The 23420-nt window shown below is 42.5% G+C and overlaps 1 protein-coding gene across 1 annotated transcript in view; it reads right to left on the bottom strand.

Moving 5' to 3' along the window:
- The window catches only part of tenm1 (teneurin transmembrane protein 1), a 172042-nt gene that overhangs the window by 61552 nt on the left and 87070 nt on the right, over positions 1-23420 (bottom strand). Inside the window, exons 7-15 of the mRNA XM_062393798.1 lie at positions 21375-21577; positions 19286-19493; positions 14584-14685; positions 11815-12009; positions 8276-8476; positions 6416-6601; positions 6231-6260; positions 5939-6085; positions 963-1197 (exon numbers count right to left, since the gene is read on the bottom strand). Coding sequence (XP_062249782.1) covers positions 963-1197; positions 5939-6085; positions 6231-6260; positions 6416-6601; positions 8276-8476; positions 11815-12009; positions 14584-14685; positions 19286-19493; positions 21375-21577 — 1507 coding nt within the window. The remainder of the gene's footprint in view (positions 1-962; positions 1198-5938; positions 6086-6230; positions 6261-6415; positions 6602-8275; positions 8477-11814; positions 12010-14583; positions 14686-19285; positions 19494-21374; positions 21578-23420) is intronic.

Genomic DNA, 23420 nt, shown 5'->3' with positions numbered 1-23420 from the left:
CCCCATCATGTTTATATTACAGTGAGAGTGGTACCTGCAACAAAATGGTCTGTGTTGTTGTTTTACATAGTCCTTAAACTATCAGTCACATCTTTGCTATTTTGAAATATTCATCTTGATTTTGCACATATAGTGTGAAATTCCTGGAATAGCTGAGCTGGCCAAATAAAGAGAGATTTAGACAAGTGTGCACACTCACACACACACACACACACACACACACACACACACACACACACACACACACACACACACTTATGGAGGCCCTGTTACCCTAAAGGAGGAATAAATGAAGGATAGTGAGGTTTCTCAGGTGTCTGCATTTTCCCGTTTGTTACTCCTATCCACAAAGCCGCAATCGATTTTTCCCCTCTAAAAACAACGGCCACACAATTAATTTATTTGTTTATTCCACAAGTGAACCAGGGAGAAAAAAAATGCACTCTGTCATATTTTTCACTAAGGCATCAGTTCTTGTTTTCCCAACTGAACTTTCTAGGTCATCATCGTGCCTGCAAGATGTATTTCCTGTTAAGAAGGCAGTGAGAGGCCAATGAAAAATTTATGGTGACACCTTTACGACTGGTATAACTGAATGACACATTAAGCATTAATATGTAGCAAACAAGTACTCGGTTGTAGCCTACAGTTTCAGCCTGACACCGATCCTGGACCAGAATACAGTGCTGTGTGACTGCTGATCTCCAGGGAAACACAGATCACTGAGATGTGGGAAATGGCATGTGAACATGGAGAAAGCCCATTTCACACGAAAGCACACTCTCATTAAGGAACGGACAGGCGATAATTGATTAAACACATTAATACAGATGCGTTTTCCTAATCATCCACTTCTTAAACACACAGTGCAGTGGCACAACTGAGGACAACTCAAGCATCCAGACACACAAAACAAATACATGAAGGTATTCAGACATACCAAAAGTAAACAATACGCATACCTGGTATCAAAGGGCACGTCTCCAGGGAGAGTGTGTGTAGCTGCTTTGCCAAGGAGGAAGCGTATGTGGCGGTAGAAGCTGTGTGTGTGTGGGCTTGTGGGTGATGGGGGTGTTACGGGAGTCAGCGGGCTCTGCTGCAACAGGGCCAAGGGGTCGGCGGAGCCGTGACACAGGGGGTCAGAGCCACAGCTCAGCTGCTCACAGCAGTCGGGGTCTACACAGTCCACAAGGCCATCTGAAATGGGGAAGGAGATAAAAAAGCACAAAATGAAACAAAATAAAAAATAAGACACATTTAGACACAATACCATATGATGAATTGTTTATGGAAAGCTTGAATTAAGTTAATAAAGGCAAGACATTGACTCTAACTGTGTAGCTGGCAGACGAAACAACTCTACTATAGTGATCTTATCTACACCAATGAGATGCACATGTATCATCATTATCAAGAGTATCAATCAAATGAGATTCATTAGGGGCTATCAGTGTACAATCATAGCTTATATTGCTATAAATCCGTCTTGAATTACTGGCATTATTGGAAAGCAATCCATAAAAGTCCAGTGTAAACATTGAGTCATGGATACACAACCAAAGCGGCAAAAGGTAATAGGAGCCATGCAGGCTGGCATTTGTGTTTCCTATTTCAAGCCTGTTTGTGAAAAGGCAGGATACACTGCTGACATTTAAATGCATCTGACCACAGTGCAGAGAAGTAAAGGCCAACAATATTCTATTATAACCTGCAGAGGAAGAATGGTACAATGGTTGATTTCCATAAAATGTCCTCCTTCAACTTAGAAGTACTTGAATTTATAATATCATTTCAGTAAAATCAAACACATTATGCAGCTTATTAGGCACACATGGCCGTTAAATATTACATACACAGAAGCACAGTGGATATGTCGATTTTGAAACTATGTAATTCATATAAATATGAATCTGCATGTAATTTCACAGCCTAGTGTGCAGAATGAATGCAATTTTTTTTTCCCGAGAGGAAGAACAATACACGCGCTCCTGTCTCCCATCCAGGCAGAATAATTGAAACTCTCTCTTCAAAGTTCCCCTTTATTCTCTGATTATTTGTGATAGCATCTTTCCATCTCTGTCTATCTTCAGAGACAAAAAGATTGCTCCGAGAGAAGGCTATGAGAGCCTACATTCTGTCTGCCAATTAAGGAGGATAAGGCTGAATTGTGTGGTAGAAAATGATTGTTTTGGAGAATCTGTGCAGCGAGGTGGAAGGATACAAAGATAAGAGGAGTGTAAACGGTCTCTGTGAGGCTTTGTTCCTGAGTCGCTCTGTAGCATAATCACACCTAAACTACACCATTTATTACCTACAGTACAAACACATCGGGAAGTTCATCAATATTCATACTGCATTATAATACCATGTTCTGTTATGCCATAAAGTATGCATATACTTTCCCTTTCCTTTTTACATGTTATATATTACCACCTCGACCGCTACAACCTCAACCTATTCATAGGGAGGGGAAGAAAGGGCTAGTCCAGCATTTTAATAGTGGATGACTCATGGGAGATGGCCATATCAAAAGCAGCCCAGATATCTTTACCTCCAAAAACGGAAGTACTACGATAAAACTCAACAGCACCTTTCTGTTACAGCTTCAATGTTTTTCTCAGGGAACAATTTGACATTTTGAAAAATACGATTCTTTCCTATCTTGCCCAGAGTTAGATGAGAAAATGTATAGATCTCTCATATCTCTCCATTCGGCATAAAGGCTACAGCCAGCAGCCAGGTACCCTAGCTTAGCAAAAAGACATAGTTCAGCTTTGTCCAAAGGTCAACAAAAACTGCAGCAACTCTACAGTTTTTTTTATAAACAACAATTTGAGGATTTACATATGCAGTGCCTGCAACAGAACAGTGTTGACAAGACTCGAAATGCTGTTAATGCATCTCATAGTGATTGGAATACTATCAATATTCTCATCCATCTCTCAGCAATAAAGCACTTATGGATACTTTAAATTGTAAAGCTAGTTTGTAATGCCTGGTTGCAGTTGCAGTGTTTTGGAAGAGTTAAATAATTGGACTAAATGGTAAATGATTTGTATTTATATAGAAAGTGCTTTACAATATATATTTTGCCATTCATCCATTCACACACATTTTTTCTCCATCACACAACACTCACACACTGTCTGCACAGCTGTCAGAGGCAATTGAGGATTCAGCGTCTTGCCCAAGGACACTTTACCAAATGGAATGGAACCACCTACTCTTTGCTTAGGGGCGACGAGCTCTGCCTCCTGAGTGTTTGAACTAACTTATGATCATTTTAAATTATTCATGGAAATGAAGATTAAAGTGTGATGAATGTACATGTAGAAATGTAAATATGCGTTTTCCCCTATAGCGGTCTCCAAATATAACTCTTTTTTAAATATTTAATTGTCCTGCTTTATATTATTTATATTATTGTAGCTATTGACATGCTTTACATTGTTTCTAATGTCTTACACATATAGAAAGGTCACATTTTTGTGTTAGGGTTAGGGTTATTATCTATTAATATTATTATCTATATTGCTCTTTTATATGTAAACCCAGTTACTTTTACTTTTATTGGATGTTATTTGAAAATAACAATTAATATATTGAGATCAAAAGCAACTGAGAGTATGGTCAGAGGCTCTGACCAGTAAACTGTGCTCTTTCTAAACGCCAAAGATGAAAGACATATTAGCGACAGAATAAAATCAGAACAATGAAAGAGGAAGCAATCCATTGATTCAATACAGAAATCATTAGTGTCTACAATGTTGGAAGGCTACGGTCCTGCTATGACTCAGACAGTCCCTTTCCTCAGCCACTATTTTATAGTCCACAAGACAGTTTTTACGACATGGCTCTGAGGTTATAATCCAGAGGAAGGGTCTGTAATTCACGTTTTGAGAGACTTCCTGCACTGTTGTGGAACGACACATGCACCATATGTTTCCCTTAGGACGTATTTTTAGCAGCGGTGCTGTTGGTTGAGCTTCCAGGAGTACACAAATTACATTTTGTGTGTCAGTGGAGGAAACATTTAAAACGCTGTTAGAATTGTTATAGACAGGTTGTTCATGTTCGACTCCTCTTGTGTTAACTTGCTGAGATTTCGGCAGAAACAACGAAAAACTGGGGCAAACAATGTGAAGACAAATAAAACCACTTTTGGAGTCCTTCTGGCGTCAATAGGGTGCTGGTGTAATAGGCCCATGCTTAAAAGTGTTTTATTTCACTTCCCAAAACTGGTACAAGCACAATATTTTAGCTTCTGTGCACGAACATGCACCAACCTGATGACATGGGGGAGCCAACCTCAGAGAAGTGCAATGCTTGCACAATGTTCGGTACAATTCACCAGAGATGTCAGTAGCTCGGTGCACTTCCTTCTGTTTAATTAAATCTGTGATGTGAGTAATTAATATGAAATGTGCACTTATTATGGCAGTGAGAGGAATAGGCTGTGAACTAGGGTTAATGAGTAACCTAAGAGGATTAACTGGTAACATTTAGCTTAGCATGACAAAATCACTTAGCCATGGACATTTGGAAACATTCACTTGAAGTCTTGTGATGTAGCGTTGTCAGTTCAGTCAAGACGACTCGCGTTTGAAATGTTTATCGCAGCAGCAGAACATAGTTTCTTAATCACTGCAGCAAATCTGAAGTTATTGATATAATGGGGAGTGATGAGCAAATACATTTATCCCCTGGCGGAGCATACAGGTGGATTCTGGCCTGGGGGGGTCCAGGGGCTGAATCGACAGGCTGTAATACTAATGTGGGGCAGCAGAGGCAATGATAAGCAAAGGGAAAAATGGGAAATCTTTGCAGCTTAAACAGAGCGTCAATTTGAGAGAGCGTGTATGTTAGAGGACTCCAGGGAGTGAGGCATGTCACATGAATAAAGCAGCGCTGCTCGAGTTTACTGCCTGAACTGGCTCGCCAGCATCGCTTCACTTAAGTAAAACTGGAAGGTGGGTCTATCTTGTTGCTTGTTTTTGTAATGTGATTAGAACAGTTGCTGCACACACACCTGCAAACATCCCATGTTCAACTGTTCACCAGTGACATAGCTGTGTGTATGTGTGCGTGTGTGTTTGTGTTTGTGTAGAATCTCCTTAATTTCATACTGGCCCCTACTAGTATATAAAGTGCATGGAGCCATTCGTGAACCTTAATGGACCATGTGAAACTTCAGCAGGAGCTTTCAGGGGAAACGCTGTGCAGACAAGAAGACTTTCCCCCAAACAATAACGACACTACCTTGTTTCCAATGATTGCTTACGGCACTGTCTGAACAGACATGCCCATAATGGGTTGTTTGATGGGGTTTCTAAGTAAATTGACACAGTTGAAAGTAATGTAATATTGCAATATATGTGTTATGTGTTGGGGAAGAGCTGAAGATGTAAGTGAAAGAGGGAGGAGATGATTATAATGAGCAGAGCCCCTGGTCCTGCAGAAACGTTCCTCTCTTGTCTCGACACATGAGGATAGAAGACACGGCTACGAGGCTGAGTGACACACACTGTACCGCTCGTCTGTCACCACACACCTCATAACCAAAGAGGCAGTGCCGTTTGCAGCGCTTAAACTTTTGAAAATGTCTCTGAGTGCCTTTTATCCTAGCAGGTGGTATGCATATTAGACATTTAGCTGTGACAAGAGGAAAAAGTGACATAGACACTTGCACGTACACACACACATGCATGCTAACACACACACACACACATATTCAGTATAATAATGACTAGCTGGACTCTCCAGGAGTGGGACAACACAGAGGAATGAGGGGGAGGAAGAGTGAGGCAGAGTTTTTTGGCAGGAGGAACAGGAGGAGAAGTAACTGAAGGGAACGGACTATCTGCCAGAGAGACAGAAGTGAAAGAGGTAAGAAAAGAGAAAAAGAGATAGAAAATGATAGATGATGCTACAATGTCACCTCCGTCGTTGTCTGTTCCATCACTGCAGTCAGTTTCCATGACAACGCTGCATCCAGGCCCACTCCATCCAGCCTGGCAGACGCACCGCCAGCCGCTCTGCTCCAGGGTACAGCGCCCATGCCCGCTGCACAACCCTGGACAGCCGTCTGACAAGGTGTGTCCCAAATCCAAAAGTGCACACACAGACACAAACACACACACACAGAGAGAAACAATAACACACACTTTTTAGCATGAGCATGTTGGAGAAGGCACAATTTGAAATTTAAATCCTAAATAAAGATAAATTACCTTTCACCACTACATCCAAATCATGAGTAACTACGGGTGGAGAACAGTGCGAGTTGAGTGGGAAAAAGAAGTTGAAAAGGAACATTATTCACAACAGACAAATCTTTTCCCTCCCATTAATCATAGTAATCAAAATATCACAAGGAATAATTAAACACCCCCACAGGAATCAACTGACAACTCACCAATGTTACAGTGTTCTCCCTCCCAGCCAGGCTGGCAGATGCAGGTCCCGTCGTGGCACTGGCCGTGTTCCTCGCAGCGAGGGTGGCACGCTCTCTGGTCGCACGCCGCGCCAACCCAGCCCTCCTCACACTGGCACCGGCCCTCCGAACAAACGCCATGGCTGCCACACGGCACCGGGCACAACTCTGTCGAACAGGTGGATGGGTATATACGTGAGAAAGGGGCGCGTAAAGTGTGAGAGGAAGGGAGAATGAGAGGGAGGGGAACAGATGGAGGCATTGAGCGTTAGAAGAAAAGAAAATGTAAAAAAAGAGGCACAGGGGACATGGAGGGAGGGAGAGAGGTTTGAAATTCAGATCTGGGGGTGAGCCATTGGGTTTAGGTGAGAGAAAAAAGACAAGCGATAGAAGAGGATAACCTCAGAGGCTCGAAAAAAAGTGTACTTTCTCACAATACGCAATCTTCCCACCTCTAATAGCTGAGCTCCCTGAAGGAGGAGAAGAGTGAATAGACTCATAATAACAGCCAAATGATTCCTATTTGCACTGCATATTTAAACTACAGGGACTCCAATTCAGCTCGATTATTCTTTTCTGACATTTTGATCAGATTTGGCAAGTATGTTAATAACCCTCCTTCTCTTCATCTCTCCATCTTTTGTCTCTGTCAGGTCTCTCTTCTCTGTATCCCTTTCCCTCCCTTTCACTTGCAACATCCCTTTAAAAGTCTTTCCTTCTTTTTTTTCTGTAAACCCTTCACCGTCTAATAAACACATACTCTCTCTCTCTCTCTCCCCCCCCCCCCCCTCTCTCTCTCTCTCTCTCTCTCTCTCTCTCTCTCTCTCTCACTCACTTTCTGCAGAAGCAAAGCCTCATCCATCAGTAAAGAGAGCAAAGTGCTGGAGGCACACAAAGACTACTTATCCAGCTGCAGTAAAAAGTTATTTCAATTTAAATATACATAGCATGGAGAGGGGGGAAAATGGATTAAAGTTGGAGAGTTTTCAACTCTTCATTAGAATTACATTAGCTTAGCTATGCTTCAACAAGACCAGGATGTAGAATTGCTGGGTCCTTTTGATTAAAAGCCCGGCAGGTAGAGAGAGGCCACTCATATCTCAGATATTCAGCCACGGTCTATCATTATCATGGGATATATCACTATAATATGGCATGCATATACACCTGAGAGTCGGAGCTAATGCCAACTGCCTTCAAATCATCAGTATACATAGAAAAGGAGATCCGTTCCAAAAGCCATAACTGAGTAAGGAAGGTGGGAACAGAGAAAGTCAGTATTACAATGGCTATTTTCCCCCCTGTCAGCTTACACTGCAAGGACAAGGACACTTTTCTCGCTGTGGGCTGCAGAGCCCTGCACTTTATAATTTAGACAGTACAGTGCACATGCTTTACTTGTCGTCTACAATGACTAGCTCAGTGTTTTATCAAACAATTACTGTAGAATTGCTCTCTTTCTACTCAGGACAAACATGAGGATTTTTAAACTGTATTTATGTGTTCCTCAGAGTAACATTACAACAAAATGAATTTTTTCCTTGCCCATTTTCTTCTTTATTTAGCTGAAGGGAAAGTGTGTGTGCTACGTATGTGTGTCACAGTATAAATGCACAGTGAAGCGAGTGCTTGTTGGTGGGGTGAGAAGGGTGGGGGAGAGAGTCATGAGGGGAAATGTCATTTACAAACAGCATGAGGGGAATGCAATATTTCTCCCTCGTGTCCCAAGGAAACAGTATCTGGCCAGACCAAAGCGTGCAACAAGAACACTGGCACACCAGTGATGTTGCAGATGCAGTTTTTTCTTTCCTGTGTGTGTTAACAGTAATCCACAGGTCGTACCGGTGTAGCAGTCCGGTCCCGTCCAGTTGGGCTGGCAGGCGCAGCTGTCTGACTCAGGGAGATAGGTGCCATGTCCCGAACACTGCTCCTGACAGGCCGGCAGCTGGTCATCACAGCTCACTCCGGCCCAGCCCGCCGAGCACACGCACTCGCCACGCACGCACACGCCGTGCCCGCCACACTGAGGATCAACGCAGTCCACTGTGGACAAAGAGAGAGAGGACGAGAGGAGAGGCAAGAGTGAGTCAAAGGTGAGGGGAGGGGGCGCAAAGGGGGGGGGGGGGGCAGCTGGGAAAGGGTGGGGTGCGGGTGCTGCGGGGTGGGGTTGCGGGGTTAGGGAGGGTGCTGTCTCATTATAATCATCAGTTCAGCGAGTATGAAAGCAGTGTTCTTTGCATCCCATCCAGGAGTTAACCACCCCAGCTACAATCCCTGTATCTGTTCCACAACATTACACTTCATAGGACACTTAGAACTGAGGCTTTGAGAAGGGGTGAAATGGGTTGATTTGTGTGTGTGTGTGTGTGTGCGTGTGTGTGTGAGTGTGAGTGTGAGTGTGAGTGTGAGTGTGAGTGTGAGTGTGAGTGTGTGTGTGCAGGCCTCATGGTGGTCTGCACTACACCGTGTTGGTGTGTGTGATTACAGCCCTGAGCACCGAGCCAAAGCTCAGCATAGTTGGGCTCAGCTCAGCTCCACGCCGCCCTGCCGCTCAAGGTCAAACACCTGACTTGGTCTCTACAGGCCTGGATACTGGAGACGACAGCAGGCCGGTCTTCAGGACAGCTGTGCCTTCAGGTTACGTTCAAGTGTAACATCGTAACATGGCTGTGTTTGTTTTCACTAATTTATTAGGTGGGTTTACAATTGACACTTGCAAGAAAATGATCAAGATAACAACAAATCATTAGCGCTGTTGTCATAAGAACCATGGACTATTGTAGATTATTTGGCCTAGTTTGCTCTCACTATATTTAAACAAATATTGAGTTTCATTTTATTTTATAACTTATGTCTTGTATGTAACAAATGCACTATTCATGTAATGTAGTTGTTTCAAAAGGTCATACAAGTGTAGGACAGCTTTTATGGAAAACCAGACCTTGATAATGGCTGACAATGGTCAATGTGAGATTAACGAAGAAAAGTTTTATGTAACTGCAATAGTTCAATTACCATATTCATGATGTCATTGCTTCACATTTGCATTATGACTAGTGTCAGCCAGTTTCAGCCCTTTATGTGTCTTCCACTCTCTGTGCTCACATATGATGTATTTTTATACATGATTTTCTGCTTGTATAAAACAGCAACTGAATGGCCATGAACAACACTGTACATGGTCACCAGCAGTAACTTCTAAACCATATCAGAGCTCCTACCCTGTACTGAAAGTATCCTGACTTTATAAACGACAACACCGCCGTAAATTAAAGATAACAGCTGTGCTGTGATTTTGGCTGTATTCACATGCAAAACCTCGAAGGGCATTACTCCGCCAAAGCTGGGCTAAGAAAGTCACTCAGAAACAAAGTTTGACCATGGAACTGGAATTTTCATGTTGCCTGTCTGTATCTTTTAGGACCACAAAATTGAAAGGTGAGAGGTGTTTTCCAGAGAGTGACCTAACAGAACATTCTGTGCTTCATCCTGGGAGAAAATTAGCAATTTTGTTATTCCTTTTGTTATTGTTTCTCTCTGTATGGAATGTTTTTTGAGTTCTTGCAACCAGTCTTCCCACAATGCTTTGGTTGATGTTCACAGAAAGGATAATGTTGCCCTGCAGTCAGTGAATTAGCTGTGCACCGCCTGTGCTCTGTTTTTTGCAGCCCACAATTGTTTATGTTTTGGGGATTTTGCAGCATGACAAGACATGCTGTATTGGCTATTGGCAGTTCTTGTCTGTACTTTCACCAGAGATGTAAAGTCTTTTGCTTTGCCAGCGCACACAACATTTGATGTGAAATGATTTTTAGGTAAGATCTAAAGTTTTAAGGATTGTGTTTTAAAAAAAAAAATTTCAAGGTGGATTTATGGACATTTATCCTCCGTGAGCATCTGCTGCCATCCCATTAAATTGAGCTCTCTCTCTCTCTCTCTCTCTCTCTCTCTCTCTCTCTCTCTCACACACACACACACACACACACACACACACACACACACACACACACACACACACACACACACACACACATTGATAATGGGTCCGTCTGTCATAGTCAGACTGGCTAGAAACAACAACACATTTTGTCTTTGCAAACAGCCATGATGTACGTGTTTATTTGCATGGAGAGCGGTGACGTGATTCTTTCAGAAGTGGTCAAAAGGAGACACATTATAATGCCAACTGTCAACTGAGCCGACCTCTTTAAATCAGATCCCTCAAGACACATGTAAATACCAGGTATGAACAGGTCCTATATGTCAACACATTTTGAAAAAACTTGATGAAGAATGAAGAACCCAGGTCCAGACACTCAGGGCCTATATGTGTTTTACTTTAATCCAATTGTTGCAAACTGAATTAATTAGGCTCTATTAAAAAATTTAGAATTAACACTGCATTTATTGATCACTGGCCACTAGAGAGGCAACTAAACAAACAGAACACACTACAACACTCTAACACAATGTTTCCCAAATAATTCAATTGATTTATGTCGGAAGCTGGCTATCATTCACAGTAAGGTCAGGTCTGATTGCCTGCTGAGAACTGTATACTTGCCGCAGCAACTTGCAAAGTGAAAGCAGTATCCAACAGTGTTATTTCAAATGTTGACAGCCTTGAGATAATGGTAGAGACTTTATGGATGTTTTGATGGCCCACTGACACTGACGCTGCACATTGATGTACAATGGAGAAGACGTGCAACAGAGATCATTTAAGTTATTCTGAGAAGTGCTAAAACTGGATTATAGTGAGACTGTTGCAAGGTCAAGGTAATGGATGGGAAACACTGGCTTACATGTTAGGAAACAACGCTTACTTACACAAAACACTCACAGTATTATCATCAGTACCCATAACGACTTGTGATTCTGCCAATTTTATGAAATTAAGTCAAATTTTCATTGTATTTCTGCGCTCTGGATTATCTGTCTCTTTAACCGTCATATTTTCCACTATGTGCAATAGTTTCTGAGTGCATATGCCTGGGATTTGATGCAGAGTTGGCTTAAAACAGCTGCAAAGTGGGTGGATGAGCTGGTGAGAAAACCAAAACGATGATGCAACATATACATACACATTCTATAACCTCAAAATCCACTTAACCAGGGCATCAAGTGTGTCAAACTGATCTGAACTGTTAGAAATGCTTTGTGGAACTGACAGGATATGCAGACTGGGATAATAATTCTCTGAGGGTCAATCACCACGAAGGACCTCTTTCAAAATGTGTAATTTGCTCCATTGTCAAATGTCAATACAAAAAGACTGATAAGCGCAGCCTTAAATATAACCAAAAACACATCAGTGCTTCAATTAAATGTGTATAGATGGAGTAGTCTCTGATGTGACAGTGTGTGTGCCTCTGTCTTACCTTGTTCACAGTTAGCCCCTTTGTAGGCGGGACTGCATATGCAGATTCCCTGGATGCAGGAGCCATGGTTGGAGCAGGTGGGGTCGATACACTGACCTTCCTCCACATTACACTCTGCCCCCTTCCACCCGGCGAGACAGACACACCTTCCTTTCTCGTATACGCCGTTGCCGCTGCACAACACGGGGCATGAGTCTGCAACAGGACAAACATAGATTACACCCACGCACTCAGTGGAACACACATGCAAACACACATACACAGTGCTGCAGTATATTAGCCGGGAGACTGCAGTAACCTACTGTGAGTGGGGCTACGCTCTCTTATCTCAGCTACAGCGCGGATTCAGCAAATCCTCAAGCAGCCTCTGTCTCCCTCTTTCTCTCTCTCTCTTTCTCACGCACACATGCACAAACATACATACGCATCTCTACAGCTTACCCCTCACGCTGTTTCAATTTACTCAAGCACCACCTGAGCCTGGCTACCACGGCAACCCAGGAATTGTAGAAAATCCCCCCAATGTCACCTCATTCGCTCTGAACAGGCCGTGAAAACAATCGTGAAAACTGAAGATTAGGAAAGAGAGCATTAGGGGTTTATAGAATGAGGGTGGAAAGCAGAGCTATCTCCACGCAGAGATGGAGAGCTGTGTGGCTAATGTAATGACAGCCAGGTAAAGTAAAGTCCATGAGTGTCTGATAATGCCCTGACAGTTATACCCCCCACCCCCTCCCTCCCCATTGCAGCCGGGGGGAGCTGTGGCAGCTTGAGACTTCAAATGCACCAGAAAGATGATCCAGAACCACTGTTTTTTTTCGCTGGGATAATTTAAAATGAAGGCCCGGTGCAGTCATGCATGTGGGCATGTGTTTGTTTGATCCTTTGTTAAATCTAACGCTCTGTGCCAAGGAAATGAAGAAAGAAAATGAGGGGGGAAAAAATGAGAGGAAGGAATGAATAAATGATGAGCGTAAATAAATCATAGGATGTGATATCACATCACCTGTTTTTACACAATGAGACAGATGCAACTACAGTCGTATTACAAAGGAAAGAGAGAGCGAGAGAGAATGAGAAACAGGCAGAGGATACGGGCATGCACGATGAAGAGTGGCAGAGTAAAACCAATTGAGAAAAGAGAAGGGAAAGCTCATTAATTTCAGTTTCTTCCACTCTGCTAATTTTCAGGCTCTGTTAAAGTTGCTATCTCAAAAACGTCCTGCAGATTTTTTACATTAAAAGTTTACTGGAAATGATAGGGGGTGCTGGTTGAGCTATTGGATGGCTTTTAATGTGAAACTCCCTGCAGGAAGTGGTGGATTTTATTGTCTAAAGTTAAACAGTGCCTGCAAAATCAAAGAGAGGCTGAAGACTCTTAGGCTGCTTCTGCTGACGAAGAGAAACACAGAGCAGAACTGAGTTGAATATATAATGTTCTGACCACTGTAGTTTTTGCATACTATGTTTCTCAGATTACATTTTACATGGGCAAATGCCATTTTTGCTCATTAATAAAAACCTAGTAACTCAGTATGACGAAGTGAAACAGGTACTAAAAATCTAAAGCAGAAATCTTTCATCTACAAAAATACTACACCCTTAATTCAGTACTTTGTACAAGCTCCTATGGCAGCAATTACAGCTTTGAGTCCTCTGGGGTAAGTCTCTACAAGCTTTGAACACCTGGATTTGGGAAGTTTATCCCATTCTCACTGGCAGATCCTCTCAAACTGTCGGGTTGGATTGCAAGTGTCTTAACCGTCTCTCCACAGAAACTCTCCAGGGTTTAAGGCTGGACTACTCAAAGACAGTCAGACACTTGTCCCACAGATGGTCCTGAATTGTCTTGGCTTTATGCTTCTATACCTCTCTGTATTTAGTTGCTTTTATTCTTCCTATATCATGTCGCTACCAGCGCAATGCTTCACCATAGTAATGGTAGATGATGATCAGTGTCCGATGTTCACCAGACATCTTTTTTGGAGTAATCTTGCAAAGAGATCAATTTCTGTCAAATTACAGAAGATGATCTTTCTCCTCGTCCTTTAAATGTTGGATGGTGAACTCCAAGCAGCCTTTTAATGTACCTTTTACTCAAGTGGCTTCTGCATCCACTCTACCATAAAGGCCTGATTGATGGAGAGCAGCTGAGATCATTTCCCACAGGTTCTCCCATCTCTGCAGAACACTTCTGAATCTCTCTTAAAGGGAAGTTGGGTTCTTGGTGACATATCAGCGGCCTCTCTTGTTCAGTTACTTGTTTGTCCAGACTGCCAACTCTCGGAGTGGTGGTGGCTGCACACAACCTCTATTTTTCAAAGATTGAGGCCATTGTCCTCCTGGGAAGACCCAGAGCTTTAGAAATGGTTTTAAACCTTGGATTTAACGGGTTGTTTGTTATCCTAACATGAAGTGTGAACTGTGGATAACCTTTCTAAACTGTATGCAATCAGTTCAGCTTGCCACAGGTGCACTCTGTTCGAGACCCAAGTTCTAGGCACGTCTCAAGGACAATTTAAGTTAATATCTGCTAGTGCACAGAATGTTTAGTAATCCATTGCTGAAATAGTCCCCTTCAAATGAACCTTTTGCTCCTTCAGTATTTTTTGCTCAAACAACAGTAGTCAGCTATTTTAGACTTTCAATTTTATTTTTACAATTTCAGAAAGAATAACAGCTGGAGAGACAGAGGTCGAAAAATTGACTTTTGGTGCATTTGTTGAAAGTTTGAAAAAATCTGGATAACATCCATCAAGTATTTCTCACCTTTGGCACAGTCAGGACCCAAAAATCCAGCGAAGCAGTGGCAGTGTCCGGCCACACACTCTCCATTTCCATTACAGTCTGTGGTGCAACCGTCCATTGAGTCTGCATAACCACAGAAATAAAGGGCAGAGAAAAAACAAACTTGAACATATTCCACATTTAACTACACAAACTGGCATAGCTCTCTGTTATTGAATGAGGGATCTGATAAGCAATGGATGGTTCCCCAGACACAGGGGCTGTATTAGATTAGTCTGATCCAGCTGCTATCACTCTCTGGGGAATGGCCAAGCACTCACTTACACTCAGTAGCACTAAGCACATTATACTGCATTACAGGTTGGAAACACACTGCGTGCAAATTTACAAACATCAAGGCTTAATATACAAACTGTTTACAAGGGCACAGTTTGGAACGAAATTGAACAACATAAAATCTGACATTGTGAGTGCACAAGTTAGTGGAGAATGGGCAATGATGTGTCGCTACAGACGCTACATTCTCAGCGTGGAGAAGATCAATGCATTGCTTGTTCCATCTAGCACTTTGTCTAATCTGGATTTGTTTGTTTCATCATATCCTTTCTTCAGGCTATAACTGTTTCATCATATTCCTCCATCGGACTTCAATTAGCTGCTTCCTTTTTACCTGTCTCCTTTTTGCCCATTGATAGGTCCATCATGTCTGATCTCATTCAGTGGGTACAGACAGTGTGACAAGGACAGGCAAAGAGGGGGCGCACATTTGTGCATTTAGAGCATTATATAAACCTGCTGAGCTCTGTCAGCTCTTCTCGAGCTGGAAGATTCTGGTGCAGTAAGTACCTAGAGGCTGGCAGAGTTGGGGATCTGAACTGTGCTGCTTGCTGTCTTGTGCCAGGCGAGCTCTATCTAAGCTAGATAGAGTAATTAAAATGGGTGTCAGGGATGTCATCCTTTATTTGACCCTGTGCTGTCCTGCTCGGCTACTCTGAACAGGCATCGACTCCAGAGTCAAACCACTGCTGTCCCCTGGCTCGCTCTGTTCAGGGACCACGGATGACAAATCCTTCAGAGGCATTGCTCGTGCACAACCGCGTGCACACACTCACATTCACAAACATGCACAAAAAGTTATTATGTGACACCCGCCTTGAGGCACGTGTGACACATGCTAATGAGAGCGGCCCTGCCAGTAGCCGGAAGCATAGCGTTATCCTCCAGAGCAGCACATCACTACAGCAACCAAAGTCATTTTCACCTCCATCACCTGTCATCGCCACACTGATGGAGTGACGGAGTGGCAATCATCTTTTCTTCCACACACAGTCAGGAGAACTCACAAACCTTCCTCCATGTGTCTCTTTCTTGCTCTTGAAAAACATATACAAATCCCTGGTATTGTATCTGGCACCTGACACATGCAATGAGCAAAAATTAATCTGCAAGGTCACAGAGTTGCTGCTAATACAGCGGAAATAAGTGATCCTTCAGAAAGCTCACAGGGCTGTAACAGTGATATAAGCTCCATATCTTTCAGGTCAATGTCTCAACTATTAAAAATCTCCAGGCAATTAACAGGTAATGTATAAAGAGCCACAGAGCCATGCCTTTATTTGTTACAGCGTATTGAGTGTGTGTGTGTGTGTGTGTGTGTGCGTCCGTGCACATGAGTCTGAGCATCTGTGAGACAACCACTTTCTTCTTTCCACTGACTAAACCCTCTCCAGTGAGAAATCACTCATGCCATAAGTTATTGCAGTTAAATGCTATTATAAAATGGGTGCTTCCAGCCAAGTGATCTGATTGGTCAAATAAGCATTCCAATTGTACTTTATGAGCCCGTAAACCTCCAGCCATGCTTTATGACCCTTGGCCTTTATGAACTGAAGAAAAAAAGTGAAATGGCTGCTCAGCTAAGTAGAAGGATCCAGTCGCTACCTCCATCTATTTTGTTAAAAGTTCCAGATATCTGCATGAGCCTTTTTCTCATGCTTTGTTGGCCATTGGGTGAAACATATAATATTTAACATGACGTGTGATGACAGTTGAAGTATAACATTTATGCATAATTCATAGGACTGGAGGAAGCACCACACTGTGCCTGGATACACAGGAAGGAGAATCAAAAGAAGATGAGACTGGAGTGAATGTGGCAAAACGGCAGAACTCATTAAGCCAGAGCCTTTGTAGATCACAGGTAAATCTCAACAACAATGGAGGAGGGGAAAAAAGGGCTTTACCGACATCTGCATCTCATTTTATCTTCGCAACATGATGAAAAAATATTGGAAATTCAATCTCAATCCATATAATGATGCTATTCTTTCCCCCCCATGCTTATATGGGACCCAATTATGCATGGTAGTGACAATCACTGAGAAATGACTGTATATAAATAAGCATATATTAAAGTATGTACTATATATCAGCATTGTGCTGACAATTGTCTGTTCCTCTCAGCACCAGCACTGAGTAAAGATGTGACTGAATGCTGTGTTTGTGTGTGCACAAGTGTGTGTGTGAGATTGTGCATGAACAGAGGACAGGACAACATACTGTCTTCTGACTGATATGAGGTCAGTTACCAGCTGACCAAACACATCGTGTTTGAGTGTTCTGCAACGAATGTTTTATTTTTGTCTTTTTACATGTTTTACTTATATCACCCTGATTGTGTAAAAAAAAGACATATTGTCTTGCATCAGCATCAGTCAATGTATTATTTTCATTTTCCTCAGGTTCTCATATTTTGCCTCTTGTTCTACTCTATACTGTTATTGATTTGACTTTATTTTATTTATATATTTTCACAATGGTCTTCTGCTATTCTCTTATCTATACTCAATTTCTTTCTTGTATCTAGTTACTATTTGCTGCGGAAAAGCTCCATTTCCCGACAGAGATCATCTCAATTCGCCCCTCATCTCCTCATAAAGTTCCACTCTAGGGCTACAGCAGTGTCTCTTATTAGAATTTATTGTACTGTAGCTCAATAGATTCGGAATTTCTGCCTCTAAAATGATGGCGTGTGTGTTTGTAACCCTCGTTAGAAGTGTAAATGGACAGTGAAATGAACTCTGACATCAATCCATTCATATTATTTTCCTCTTTCAAGCCAAATAACCTCATTAATTATTTGAAAAACCTTAACAGACTAAACACTGCAATTCCTGGGCCATCTGTTGTGTGTATATTTGTTTTGATTATTGAAGGGAGGGAAATTAGAAAAAAAAGGAAAGTCAACTTTTTCTGAACACGGCTGTTTCCTGTTTATCTCCAAATATGTGACTGAAAATAGGTCTGGTATATTCCAGACTTTACAGACACCAGACATGTCAACCAATAGTTGACAGCTCTGACAAAAAATCTGTGTTAAGCTGCATACTGTCAGTCGTCATATAAAGGACCCTGTCAATATGATGATAAAAGATGTCTCCAGCACAATGTTTTGGCACTGGGGAGCAGTTTACTGTTATTGGCTTAAAACTAAGGCTTTCAATGACATCTACATGATAACAGTGAGAAAACTCTATTCCTGACCATTTACTGAATAACATAAAACCTATATAATGGACGGCACATTTAAGGTCACTGGGGGGAAAAAAATCACAAAAGTGATCGTTTTCATGGAGTGCTTCTCATAACAATATGCCTGATCATCCTATATCACTTTCTACATAATTGCCATATTACCTGTCTGCTACGTAAGCCCCTAACCCCCACAGGATGCTAATGTGCTACATTCTCAAACGTTGTTTTGTATTATTTGAATAGAGTATTCTCTTAAGGACGACTGGACAAAGTGGGAGTGAAGAAACTGCCCTAGTAATTATCCACTTGTCTATATTCAGCCATGTACTCTTGCATTATTCACATCCTTCAATTTACACTGCCATCCGTGTGTGTCATAGCAATGAGCTCCAGTTAGCAAGCCCTGTCATTACTACAGGAGCTGTCCTCCCCTTTCTAACGCCTGTCTCTCTTGCCATGCCAAGCTTACTCTTGCAAGGAGGAAAAGTTTCCCTCAAATGTCAATGAGTTTCAAATCACTTTTTCTTTCCCCCGACCAGCACTTTTCACGTCTCTATGTTCTCAGCACATCAACAGACTAAAAGGTAGAAATCACAAGAGTGTGAAAGAATTCTGAGATGCAAACAGTGCAATGGACACATGATACATCTGTATAACTATAAATGAAGGTCAGATATTTATGTTAGCTCTAAGGCCTTGTCTGTAACTGCTGGTATTATTTGAATGGATATTTTCTGCTCCATTTTATAATAATCTCCATCCACAACACTTTCATTGTACAAAGCATCTCCATCCAGACGAGAACAGAAAGACGACTACAAGAACTCACAGACATGCTGGGCCAATAGATTGCTTTAAAGTCTACATCAATAATCCGTCAAATACCAGCGAATAAGAACACTGTGGTCCAAGCAATATTGGGCAAAGCAGACGGCTACGAAAGCTATTAATGTGGTGTACTGATGCTAAATTTAGCTGCTAATTTGTAACCAAACCTAGCAGTGCCAACCAGACATGGAGATACTGCTATATAGCCTCCATTGTTGTTGTTTTTGTTTCTGATGCTCATTACGAGAAGCACAAACCAAGCTGTTATGTCCTTGTTTCCCTCAGTTTGCGTGTGGACAGGGTGTAAATGGCTGGGAGGAAATGCAACAACTTTCAGGGAATATGTACTAATCAAGCTCACCTATGGGACTGGTGTGGAGTACCACTTGCTCCATGTTGCGTCCATCGTTGTACAGAGCCAGGTGCCAGGTGCCGGGGTCCATGTACTCGATGAAGCCCGTTTCTTGGAGGCCACTCAGCAGCAGGCCTTTGGGAGCTTTGGCGGTTGAGATGGGATCCGTCAACGACCTGGGCAGCGCCTTCCCGTCCAGCAGTTTCACAAAGTCGAACTGAACACAATTCAGTCACACAATCAGTCAGCAGAAAGACACGAATAAATACAGTGGAGAATTTGCAAGCCAGATGTTGTGCAGTGGTGTGTGGCTGTTGCTGGGTAAACTTTATGAAACTGCCAATTTAATGCAATCGGAACACTGCCTGCATAACAGAAGATGGTGGAATAATATTAGATGTGGATACTTTCAAAACATGAAGCCAAAGAATGTAAGGGAAACCGTCAACCATGTCAGCTCCGTCCACCACCAGACATGCTCTGAGGCAGTTGGTTTGATAGCTCCATGTGCTGCTAATAGCATGGGCAGACTTTACCACCCTGGTTTTCAAACACATCAGACAATTATTGTATCTGGTTCAACCTTTCTGTGCTTTTTTTTCCTTTTCTCTCAACCTCTTTAACTTTCCCAACCACCCTCGTCTCTCCCTCCCTCTCCATCCTCAGACCTCCTTGAACTAGCAAGCACTCGCTGAGTCTTATTCCCCCTGAGGGCTGTGTGTCACACTAGTGTCAAAAACAGCTAATTAGACCTCTTCAAGCAGGCAAGTACAGGGGTGCAGTGATGTTAAAAAGAAGACGACTCAGTGTGTGTTTTATATGAGCTTCTCGCATGACACAATGCTGTGTCTTACACTCTGTGTGCGACGTGCTTGTGTGTGTGTGTGATGTTTCTGGGAGTCAGAGTAAATCCCAAATCAGTTTCTTTGTGAAAACAACGTGCATCAACAATTTCCATTTGTCCATAGGGAAAAATACTAAAATGTCTTCCCTTGTTTTTAATTGCCATCTGAATTTTGCACCTCAACCAACATCTGGTAGAAGCAGGAGCCACACAGCCTGATCGTTCTTCTGCGTCTCAGCAAGTCAAACTTGATTTTCCATCATCCTATTAATACAGCCGAGCTCAAAATGTAATTGTTCTCATTTGCATAGTTTCTGGTGCTGTTGTCAGAACAGGTATAAAAACAGTGATTTGTTCATGGCTCGTAAATGCTTTCTGTTAAACACGCAGACAACAACTCCTGCTCGGCTGCACTGAGGTGTCGATCAAATCGTTATTTCAGTCTCACAAACCTGTCAGATAAAACAGGCATTAATGCAGCTTATTGTTACCTGTGACTGTTTCTGTTGTGGCTTTACTGATCTTTTAAAATGAGTGATCACAGAACATGTTAGAGGTGACAGGAAGTCAGCTTTACTGCCACACAACCTGACCCGCCTCAGATATGGAAGAGGTCCAATAAGAAAGCAAGGTAGAAATGCTTATTTACCATTCTCCCAGTGCTGCCTTATTTCTCTAGTTCTTACTGCACATGAATCCTTAACGCAAAACCTTCAAACTGTACTGAATAATAACTGTCACTGACCAGGCCACTGGACTTTAGCAGCACTGCACATTCACAACCTTTACTTCTGTAGTACAAGCAATCTACAAGCAATTTGACTGGAGACGAAACAGAGAATCGGAAAAAAACCAATTCCAATTTCCAGATTGGGTGAAAGTGTGGCTCACTGTAACGTATTGTCAGGCTGAGTGAGCATGCAGCGGAAATTAAGCAGAGCACAGGGCAGAGATTGGGGGAGACGATGGATACGGATAGCAGGAAAATACATTTATTGAGCACATTGAGCGAATTTGATTCACAGTTATTTTTCTACCTAATATCATTTTTTTGAAATATGGCATGAAAAAGGTATTTTTAACCCAAGAAGAAATAATGCTTGAAGCACATTATAGTTGAAAACCGCCTTAGTGTAGATGAAAGGCCAAAGCAGAGAGAAAAAAAGGTGCATTCGTTTGGTTTGTGTTCTGAGGTAGCTGAAGCAAACAAGCCCATCTGGGTAAACAGCAGGCTCTAACAGGAGCCTCCTTTACCTGCGTGTGTGTAGGCGGTATGTTCCTGCGTCCGTAGACCCCCAGCAGCGCGTTGTGTGAGAGCGAGAGGTTGAACTTGATGTAGGTTGGATGGTGCACAGTCATGTGAAACCTCCAGAAGAGACCCGGCGGGATCGCCTGGCTCTGCTGGGTGCCGACGTCGACCTCGCCTCGGTCGATGGCTCGGCCTCGCACCCACTTCTCTGCAGGTAAAACAACCAGACAGGGGATATTGTTAGGTCAAATACGACAGATTTATCAAGGTCGACAGCGAGTTCTATTCGGTATCAGAGGGAGCAATTAATAACCAACCTGATGTCCTCAAACATTAGCGTGATCAGCGGCCGTGCTAATGAAGTGAGACTGAATAGACATCAGGAGTGACTGAGCGCTGGTGAAAATCCTGCTTTTCAAGAGACCCTGCTTTGGCAATGCTTAGGGTAGACTCTGCATAAAGATAAGCTGCTTTAGAAAGGGAGTGTTTTGTCTGAGAGGTGTCCACTGGGGCTTTGTGATGTGCTATACTAGCATCTTCTAACAAAAAAAGAAAGTACAAAAAAAAGAATGTGTGTGTATGTGTTAGCATGCGTGTGAAAGGAGAGACACAGAGGTTGATGACAGAGAGTGAGGAGGGCAGGGGTACACACACAGACACACACACACACACACACACAGCGTTACAGCACACAGATAGTGTCTTGACTGAGAGCTTGTCTTTGTGTGCGCATAGAATAGGTCTTTCCAGCAGTCCCTGGCCATCCTCTCCTCTGCTCTCCATAAGCCTTTATCAACCACCAGGCCTGAGTGTTTTGTGTAGGGGAGCCGGCGAAGCGTCCGAGCCCTCTTTGTGTCTGCCTTTATGATGAAATATATCTCTGCTTCTAAACTAAGATGGAGGAAATACGGCGACAGAGGGGAGCCAGCCGATCGTTACGGCCACAAAGGCAGAAGAACAGTTAGGGGCAGATTCATGGACGTGGCCGCTCGCTCTCAATCCATAATGCCAACAGCTTTACCACTCCATTATGGCGACAGCATGCACACCTACAGGCCAGCTGACATATATCGCACGTTGTGTCACAGGGATAGGGAGGCGCAGGGTGCAGGCCGGTGAGAGCTCCTGTTTCCTCTGTCACAGTTTTTAGCCATGCTGGTTCTCTCAATGGCAACATTGGTCTGTTGTTCTGTTGGTCTCTCCAACACAATCCACCCTTAAACTATTTGATGGATTGCCACACATTTTTTTTTACAGACTTTCGTGGTGCGCAGAGAATAGATCCTACTGACCTTACCCAAAGCACCACAAGGAAGATGAACTTGTTGTTTAAACAAAATGCTGCACACAGTCATGACATAGTGCAATCAGGCTAAGCTCAATGTTTACTGTGTTTAAACATGCAAACCATATGAGGGTTATGATGGAAAACATTACTCAAAAACTGTAGCGCTGCTGGCATGGCTGTTGATACCTGGGGGCTTGCAGACCCATATTTGGTCATGACCAGGGCTGCATCCATCAATTATTTTAGTAATAAAGTATTCTATTGATATTCCGTCGATTAATCGGGTAATCTGATAAAAAATACTTTTGCGTGTGTGTTAGAGAGAGAGACTTTGTGTGTGATATGATATGCGTGAATTAATTGTATAATATAATAACATCTAAATACCTAACACACAACTGTTTGATAGCTGCTGGTTCAGACTTTAAAAAAGCACACACACACCCATTCAAGACCATAATTCATTAAATATCTTCAAATGGTGTCATGTTAAAAAGCTGAGCAAAAATTAACATGGCTCAACATGGCATTAAAGCTCACATTAAACAGAACTGTTTGATATACAATTGTTTCATACTGACATTTCTTTTCATTTGAGATCTACTACAAAATGTAAAATATTATGCAAATAAAAGCCCAAAACACAGAATTGTTATTTCTATCTTCCATCCCCTTTATCTTGTATGGACGATGGGATTGAAAAATAAATTGATTCATTGGTTAATTGATTGAACTCGACTGAGCGGTGACAAGAGAGTTAGAG

This window comes from Platichthys flesus, chromosome 8 (genome assembly GCF_949316205.1).
Source record: "Platichthys flesus chromosome 8, fPlaFle2.1, whole genome shotgun sequence".
Lineage (NCBI taxonomy): Eukaryota > Metazoa > Chordata > Actinopteri > Pleuronectiformes > Pleuronectidae > Platichthys > Platichthys flesus.
Note: the sequence above shows the minus strand (reverse complement) of the source record. Positions and strands in the feature narration are given on the sequence as shown.